This window comes from Chrysochloris asiatica, unplaced genomic scaffold (assembly GCF_000296735.1).
Source record: "Chrysochloris asiatica unplaced genomic scaffold, ChrAsi1.0 scaffold00211, whole genome shotgun sequence".
Classification (NCBI taxonomy): Eukaryota; Metazoa; Chordata; class Mammalia; order Afrosoricida; family Chrysochloridae; genus Chrysochloris; species Chrysochloris asiatica.
Window position 1 is genome coordinate 1,946,031 of NW_006408729.1, and position 9,666 is coordinate 1,955,696.

The following is a 9,666-nucleotide window of genomic DNA, read 5'->3' on the forward strand; positions in this document are numbered from 1 at the left end:
CTGTTGGTCTGTTTCTAGTTGTTGAAGATGTTGTGTCAATGTGTTAATTTTGATAATTTCTAATTGTACACATTTATCGCAATAAATAGTCCTCTCAGCACTGCTTTCACCATGTCCCAAAGATTTCGGTATGTTGTGTTTTCGTTCTTGTTTGTTTCTAGGAACTTTCTGAATTCATGTTTAATGTCTTCTATTATTCAATCTCTCTTCAGCAGGGTGTTATTCGGTCTCCATGTATTAAACTTTATTTCCTTGGTCTTCTTATTGTTGATTTCTAAGTTTATGGAATTGTGGTCTGAAAAGATGCTTTGTAGTATTTTGATGTTTGTAAATTTATGGAGGCTTGCTTTGTGACCTAACACATGGTCAATTCTGGAGAATGTTCCATGTGCACTGGAAAAGAATGTATATTGTGCTGTTGTTGGGTTGAATGCTCTGTACACCTCTATGAGTTCAAGTTAATTGGTTGTGCTGTTTAGTTCCTCTGTAGCTTTATCAAGTTTCTTTCTGGTTGTTCTATCCCTTTTCGAAAGTGGCATATTAAAACGCCCACTATAATTGTAGATTTATCTATTTCTTTCTTCAATTCTAGTGGGGTTTGCTTTATATATCTTGGTGCTCTTTCATTTGGAGCATAGATGTTAATTATGATTATGCTATCTTGTTCAATTGATTCTTTAATCATGAGATAGTGTCCTTCTTTATCTCTTATGCTGGTTTCACCTTAAAGTTTATTTTATTGGAGATTAGTATTGCCACTCCATCTTGTTTTTTATTGCTGTTAGCTTGGTATTTTTTTTCCATCCTTTAACTTTTAGTCTGTTTTTGTCTTTGTGTGTAAGGTGTGTCTCTTACAGGCAGCATATTGAAGGGTCTTGTTTTCTTATCCATTCAGCCACTCTCTGTCTCTTCACTGGTGCATTTAATCCATTGACATTCAGTGTAATTATTGATATATATGGATTAACTGCTGTCATTATGTTAATTTTTTGTTGTACTATTTGTTCCTTTGTTCTGAATGCCTTCTTGTGTTGCATTCATGGTTTTTTGTGCTATTTCTTGTCGATTTCTTCTTTGTTTTAATGTTTCTTTGTTCTGCTTGCATCTTCATTTTCGTGGTAAGTTGTGAAGTATTCATTTTCTTTGGGGTCACCCTATAGTCTTAAATTTTCCCTGTGTTTAAGACAGTCTATTGTATCCTGCCATCTACTCGACCTCCTCACCTCCTGGTTCTTTGATATTGTTAATATTTTGATCTTTGGTTGGCCTCAAAGGTTTTTTTGATTTCCCTTCTTTAATATTGTTAATATTTTGATATTGATTTTGATTTCCCTTCTTTGATATTGTTAATATTTTGATCTTTGGTTGGCCTCATAGGTCCTCTGAATTCATTGCTGTAATTTTGTTCCATTCTGAATTCTACCATCCATTGATCGAGTTACAGGTGGTGTTGCCATGTCTGTCAATCTCTGGTTGTTGTCTGTTCTTGCTGGTTTTCATTCCAAAGAACTCCCTTTAGAATGTTTTGAAGTGCTGGATTGGCTTTAACAAAATCTCTAAGCTTCTGTTTGTCCTAGAATGTTTTGATTGCACCATTATATTTGACTGACAGCTGGATAGATGATTCTTGGTTTGCAGTTTTTTTTTTTTCTTTTAGGGTTTTATATATGTCTCCCCATTGCCTTCTTGCCTGCATGGTTTCTGCTGAGAAGTCAGAGCTTAATCTTATTTGCTTGCCTTTGTAGGTGGCATACCTCTTTTCCCTGGCTGCTTTTAGGATTCTCTTCTTGTCTTTGATTTTGGAGAGCTTGATTATGATATGTTTCCGTGATTTTCTTTTGGGGTCTATCCTTTCTGGGTTCTTTCAGCTTCTTGAATATTTATCTTCTTGTCCTTCAAGATGTGAGGAAATTTTTCTTCCAGAAGCTCTTCACCTATCTCTTCTGTGGACTTTTGTGATTCTTCCTGTTCTGGAATGCCAATAATTCTTAAGTTATTCCTCTTCATGTTATCCAGCATGGATCTTAGACTCTCTTCAGATTTTTCAATCTTTTTTTCTGCTTGGTCTCCTATCTTAGCAGTATTGAGAGATTTGTCTTCCAGCTCATTGGTTCTGGCATCCATCTCTTCCCTTCTGCTCCTTTGCCCTTCCAGTGTATTGTCCATTTCTGATATTTTATTATTAATCATCTGGGCTTCTTTTTGCCAGTTTGGATTGTTTCCAATGCCATAACTATCTTGTTTGATTGCTCCTGTAGCATTTGTCTAAGTTACTTTTTTCTGTTTTTGGACATGTGTTGATATCTTTAATTGTGTTTTATTGGATTTTTTCAACAGCTATGTGAGTTTTTAATGCTTAAATGGATGTATGTTCCTTTGTTGTTAACCTTACTGAGTATCCCCTGGTGGGTATGCTCTGGAGCTAGGCTTCCCTTTTCACATGTAATGCCTAGCAGCTGGTTTTGGCTCTTGTCCAGATGGTGGGGTACTACAGGGTATGTTTGTAGCTTGGCTATATGGGCACAGTTGCTATCTCTTCTTGGGTAAGATAGGGGTAGAAAGCTGTAAACCCTAGGAAAAGAGTGAGGCCAAAAGGACCAAAGGCAGAAACAATATAAAAGCAGAGTCAGAAAACACCAGTCAAAAACAAAAATAAAATTGTGATTGACACTGTTCACTGGCCTTTGCTTTGCAAAGGGTCCTGCCTATGTTAACTATGGGGCTGGTTTCCAGGGTCAAAACATCCTAAGAAGAAGTCTGTGGGTTTCCTCTCTGTGCTGTTAGAATACTGTGGGTGCAATGCTGGACCCTTTTGGGGGTGTACTCCTGCCCACCTGAAGGCATCTGGGCTGTGCAGTGAGGGTTGATCTGGGTGAAGAAGAGAGATATGTGAAAAATGAAAGTGAAAGATAAAAAATCAGTCACACCTCTCCCTTCAGACATGCAGCTCCATGGCTTCTAGTGCTGGGTCACTGCCTCAGCTTGACGGTGGCCCTGCCATCCGTACTGAGGACTTCTGCCTGCTGGCCGCAGCAGCTGGATCAATTCAGAAATCACTGTATTTTGCTTCTACCATCAGATTTCTTCTCAATGGGCACAGGGAACTGGCGCCTGTAACCTTAAATGATATCCAAAGCTCTGCAGGTTTTCTGCAGACCACTCTTTCTCTGCTTTTTTTTGGTTTGGGCAGAGGAGTTTTCACTGTCTCTGCTTTCCCCACCCCCAAAGTGGAAGTCAAACCCATAATGTTTTGATGATTCATCTTTAAAATGATACCATTCTGTCTTTTTAAAGGGTTGCTTTGGTAGTGAGTAAAATAATTAGAAGAAAGTTATTTAAACACTGTAAAATACCACTTAAACGTAAGGCTACTTATAATTATGTGAAACTGGGAAAAGTCCATACTTTGTGAAATAAATGGTAAAAATATGTTATATTAAAGTACAAAGCAGTAAAACTATCTAGAATTAGTATATGGAAAAATAAACATATTTAAGCCATGCTAAGTAAAAAGAGTGGTGAGAAACTCACATCTTGGGTGGCTACAGTTGGGATATCACAAATACTAATAGCAATGTTGTTGTTGTTAAGTGCTGTCAAGTCGGTTCAACTCATAGAGATGCTGTGTAGGGTTTCCAAAGAGTGGTTGGTGAGTTTGAACTGCTGACCTTGCAATTAAAACAGATCTTATGGTGGAGTGCTTATCGTACAGTGCCACACCAGGAAACCAAATAATGGCAATAGGCAATGTTATATGGAATGATTACAATATGCCAGTTACTGTGCTTCTGATGGATTTTTTTTTTTTTTATCATTTAATTCTCACAACAGCCTGTGAATTAAATGCTGTTTCTCTTCTCATTTTACATATGAAGTTATGGATGCTTCGGGAAATTTCATTACTTGTTGAGTCACATTAAAAATCAGGTTTCATATTATTTCAACCGGTTCTACAATTGCAGTTCCCACCTATTATTACTACAGTTATTCAATAGCACTAAGTATGTTTGTTTATATTCTGTTTACTTTTCCCCAGGTGAACATACACACGTGGAGTTCCTTGAAGCCTTTGTGTTCTCATGTGACTGAACATTTTGTGATAAAATCAGGGACAGCCAGTCTCATCTATAAGGAGTCAGTGTCTTCATTGCTGAGCAGATGTATGAAATGTACTCGGAAAAGCTGTTTGATTTCCTTTTACCTTTCAACTAACAGCAAGCCCTTGGGCCCAACCAACTATCACTTCCTATCCTCACCGAAGGAGGCTGTGGGGCTCCAGAAGGCACATATCACAGTAAGCACTAGAGTCTTCTAGAGTCCTGGGCTAGTGACCAGCAGGTGGTATATTGCTCCTTGTAGAGTTCCCATTGGTACTAAGCTTACCTGAGGCATGGGGAAGACTGACTCCCTTCCCACCGGAAGTAAAGACCAAATGATTTTTATTTCTACCTAGCATTTGTCAAAGTGGTGTGTTACTGCCATTCCTGCTGTCACATCATCGTTCCCTAGAGGGATGGTGACACAGTAATCAATCATACTAGTCATCACTGTCTGGTTGATCTTCCACTAGGTTCCAATTACTGCCCTAGGTGCTTTACTGTCTCATATCTGATTTTCTTAACACTGCTGAAGTATTATAACCTACAGTTTATAAATAGAAAAAAAAAAAAAAAAAAAAAAACAGTATGGAGAGGTTAAGGATTAAGGATTCTCTTGAAGGTCCTGTACTCAGAAAGCATTGGAACACAGTTGAAACACTCTGATTTTGAGTTTTCAAGTACAGTCTATTAATATTCACTCTACTCTCTTTGATTTATTGCTTCCAAGTAGCTTAATCACCAGATCGCTTTATAATTGCCAAGAACAAAATGGGATGATCAGGACATGTTGTTATAAACATTGTGCAGCTGGAGGATTTGAAATCTGTCTAGTTGATTGAAACCCTTTCCTTCTTACACATAGTAATTGAAAATATTTTTCTAGGTTTCATTCTCTATTCTCAGTGAATTTTAAATTTGTTTTCCATGTTTATTTCATTGAGAAGGCTTAAGGGTTTTTTACATTTACTTTAAAAATGTTGTTGTTAAGTGCCATCAAGTTGGTTACAACTCACAGTAAGCCTGTATAGGTTTCCAAAGAGCCACTGGTGGGTTTGAACCACTGACTTTGTGGTTCAAATCAGCCTTGCAGTTCAGTGCTTTATCTTACAGCACAAAAAAGAACTATATAAAAATGGTTTGCCAGACTGCAAGGTCGGCGGTTCAAGCTCACCAGCTGCTCCTTGGAAACCCTATACAGGGTCGCTATGGGTCGGAACTGACTCGATGGCACTTCACAACAACAATAAAACCTTAGCAAACATGATATGCTTCTCCAGCGACTGGTTCCTCCTAACAGTATGTCCGAAGTATGAGAGACGAAGTTTGGCCATCTTGGCCTCCAAGGAACACTCTGGCTGTCCATACACTGCTGCAACTATTTTTAAATTATCATCAGCAAAAATTCACTTGCATGTGATATTAATGGTATTGTTCAATAATTTCTGCAGTATATTGGATAACCTCTTTTTGAAATGGGCACAACTGTGAATTTTGTCCAGTTGGGTGGTTTGATTGGTGACAAGTTTCTTGACTTAGATGAGTGAGCACTTCTAGCATTTTGATCATTTGCTGTAACATCTCATTGGTATTCTGTCAATTTCTGGAGTCTTGTTTTCACCAGAAGCCCTGGTGGTACAGTGGTTTAATGTTCAGCTGCTAACCAAAAGGTCAATGGTTTAAATCCATCAGCTGATCCATAGGAGAAAGATACGACAGTCTGCTTTACTTAATATTTCAGCCTTGGAAACTCTCTTCAGCAGTTCTACTCTGCCCCATAATATCACTATGAGTTGGATTAAACTTGACAGCAATGGGTTTAGGGCTTTTTGGTTTTGTTTTTCACTGGTGTCTTCCATGCAACATGGACATCTTCCTTCAGTACTATTAGCTCTTGATCATATGCTACCTCCTGAAATGATTTAACATCAACCAATGCTTTTTGGTATAGTGACTCTGTATTCTTTCCATCTTTTTTTGATGTTCCATTATTGTCGTTCACCAGCTGCTCCTTGAAAACCCTATACAGGGTTGCTATGGGTTAGAATTGACTCGATGGCATTTAGCAAGAACAACAACAATTATTGTCATTCAATGTTTTGCCCATGGAATCCTTCATTATTTCAACTTGAGGCTTGAATTGTTTCTTGAGTTCTTTCAACTTGAGAAATGCTTAGCATATTCTTCCCTTTTGGTTTTCTAAATCCAGGTCTTTGCACATTTCATTATAGTACTTGACCATTTCTTCTCCAGCTGCCATTTGGAATTTTCTATTCAACTCTTTTACCTCCTCATTTCTTCCATTTGCTTTAGCATCTTTATGCTTGAGAACAAATTTCAGAGTCTCTTCTGACATCCAATTTGGTCTTTTCCTTCTTTCTTGTCTTCTTAATAACCTTTTGCTTTCTTCCTATATGATGTTCTTGATATCTTCTCACAACATCCCTGTTTTTGGCTATGGGCTCTTTAGCACAGCAAGGCCTATTTGTACAACTGCCCATGAGCATTATACTTAACTTTATCTTCTCAAGCTACCCTTTGAAATCTTCTGTTCAGCCTTTTTACTTCATCATTTCTTTCTTTCTCTTTAACTATTCTATGTTCAAGAGTAAATTTCAGAGTGTCTTCTGGCATTCATTTTGACCTTTCTTTTCTGTCTTTTTAATGACCTTTTCCTTTTTTTTGTGTATGTCATCCCCCAACTCTTCTGGTCTTTGGTCAGTAGTATTCAATGCTTCAATTCTATTCATGAGATGGTCATTAAATTCAAGTATTCAAGCTTCAATTTGAGCTTGCATATGAGCCACTGACTCCTAGCTTTGTCCTGACTGATGATATTGAGTTTTTCTATCACTTCCTTCCATGACATCATTGATTTGGTTCCTGTGTATTCAATCCACCAAGGTCCACTTGTAGTTAATGTTTATGTTATTGAACAAGGTATTTGAAATGAATAAATCGTTGGTATTGCAAAATTCTGTTGTGTAGTCCTTGGATCATTTCTTTCATCAAGGCCACATTTTCCAACTACTGATCCTTCTTTGTTACCAACTTTTGTATTCCAATCATCAGTAATTAATTATCATTGCATCTTGATTGCCTGTTGGATAATTTCAGTTAACGTTTAATGTGGACATAGTACAGGCTAACCACTTGGGTGAACTTTCTCAGAGATGCCAGAATCAAGCTTGCCCTGCCTCCCTGAAGACAGAGTGCTGATGATGAAATTTCCATCTGAAGAAGGCAGTGAGAGTAAATAAGGGGCCAGTGTTCCTCTGGTCTCAGCCTTGGAGTAGCAGTGGCCAAGGATGTGCTGGTGGCTTCTCAGTCATACAGGATTGGTCTGTGAACGTCATGCCTGCGGTTGCCTTAGGGTCTTTACTTGAACAGTTTGGTGTGTGGTTTGGGAATTTCAGTGTTGTTCCTGACATTTAGCTTCAAATCTGACTCTATACTAAGCTACTTAATATATTTTATTAGAGTCCTGGTATGCTGCTCTGGGCTAATGTGCTGGACTGAAAAGATGGTTTGAACCACATGGACAATGGTTCAAGCTCACTAGGTGTTTCTTGGAAATCCTATACAGGGCCTCTGTGGGTTAGAACTGGCTTGATGGCACTTAAAAACAGTAATGACAATGTATTTTATTCTCTTTTTCATTTATCCAGAGTAGCTTTTATTATATAACTCAGAACTCTGACTGATGGTTATAAAAATATGGAAGGCTAGAGTTATATATGATAAAAATTGTTCTTTGAAGTTTATTATGTTGCACATAGCATAATGTGAGACCCACAGCATTACAGGTATACATATTGAAGAGCCATATTGCAGGCAAATGCACAGCTTTAAATACTAGGTTGTTCACACTAAGTGTGGAGCAGCACTTCCTAACTCTCGGTACCTGAGAATTTGCTAATTGAGTGGAATGGAGCCTGAATGATTTAAACTGCTTCTTTCTTTTTGCTGAGAGTACATGGGATTTGCATAAGTTGAAAGTGCTAATAATGTGAATTTACTGTGATATTAAATAAAAGAGAGAAATCTCCAGGCATAGAACTCACATAAATGCCTGGTAGGTGAGTTTCTAGATTACTGAGTTATTCCAAAAGACTAGAATGTAAGCTCTATGATTCTGCTCTGCCTCTAGGTCCAGATAGACCCTTAGAAAATAACTTAAACTATCTAGTATTTATGCAGACATGTTTCTCTCTTGATCATACTGTGAGAAAAGCTAACATATATAAAGTGTTGAGCTTCTTGTGAAATATTCCCCTTAATAGTTGGAGACTACATATTTCCTTTATTTGAGATTGCAATCTGGTAATTTTCCACAGCCTTAGATAATTTTCCATGTGTTTTTAAGTGTCTGAAACACTGCACAGAATGTGCACAGAGTACACGGAATATATGACTTCAGCAGCTGCAGAACCTACGTTGTGCAAAATGTACTCCTTATTAGGCCTCCTTGAATGTTCTTTTAAAACCCAAATGCCAAACCTGTTGCCACCAAATCTATTCTAAGTCATGGTGACCCCATGTGCTGCGGAATAAAACTGCTTTGTAAGAATTTCAAGGTTAACCTTTTGGAAACAGATTGTTAGGCTTTTCTCCTGAGGTGTCTCTAGGTGGGTTCAAACCACCAATGGTACCTGGTATGGCACTGCAGGATAATGCACTGGACTGCAAGGTCAGTTTGAATCACAAAGTTGGTGGTTCAGACCCATCAGCTGCTCCTCGGAAACCGTAGACAGGGTCCTTATGAGTTGGAACTGATTCAAGGCACTGAATAACAACATTATGCCATTTATAACACCCAGGAACTTCAAAATAAAAAGAAAGTTTCAGTAATTAACATATTGACATTTCCCCAAATGCAACAGAATAGACTCTAGAAACACTCATAAGGATGGTCACTTGACTTACAACCAAGATGCCACTGCAGTCTAGTAAGGAAAAGATAGTCTTATTAATCTGTCTTCTGAGGCACCTCTGCATGAGTTTGAATGACCAAGCTTTCAGTTAGTAGCCAACTGCTTAACCATTGTGCCACCTAGGAACTCTGAAATGTGCTGATAAGCATACCAAAAAGGAATAGCTCTTCTTTACCTTTATTTCATTTTTCTTTTTCTTTCAGGCCCTTATCTCTCAGCAAGATGACACATTTGTTTTTGAGCTGGAGACCTCAGCTGTTGCTCTCTTTGTCTGGTTGGATGTAGGGAGAATTCCAGGGAGATTTAGTGACAATGGTTTCCTCATGACTGAGAAGACACGAGCTATATTATTTTACCCTTGGAAACCCACCAGCAAGAGTGAATTAGAACAATCTTTTCATGTGACTTCCCTGGCAGATATTTACTGAGGGAATCCAAGTTGTATTTTCAGTGGATGATGGAAATGAAGCGTTTCTAAAGCAGTGGAAGGAGATGAAGACAACCAAAGAGAACTTTAAGAAACTGAGAGATGTTTGATTAATTAATCACTCCTTGACACGTTTGCACAGTGAATACTCTCAGGAAAGACTGTTTAGTCAGATGATGTCTTCAAACAAGGCTTGCATTAGAGTCTA

The 9,666-nt window shown here is 38.1% G+C and overlaps 1 protein-coding gene across 1 annotated transcript in view; it reads left to right on the plus strand.

Annotated features, from left to right (window-relative positions):
* The window catches only part of MANBA (mannosidase, beta A, lysosomal), a 224,978-nt gene extending 215,519 nt beyond the window's left edge, over positions 1–9,459 (plus strand). The window contains exons 16-17 of the mRNA XM_006872718.1: positions 4,037–4,294; positions 9,235–9,459. Of these exons, the coding sequence (XP_006872780.1) occupies positions 4,037–4,294; positions 9,235–9,459 (483 nt within the window). The remainder of the gene's footprint in view (positions 1–4,036; positions 4,295–9,234) is intronic.
* Positions 9,460–9,666: the final 207 nt, after the last annotated feature.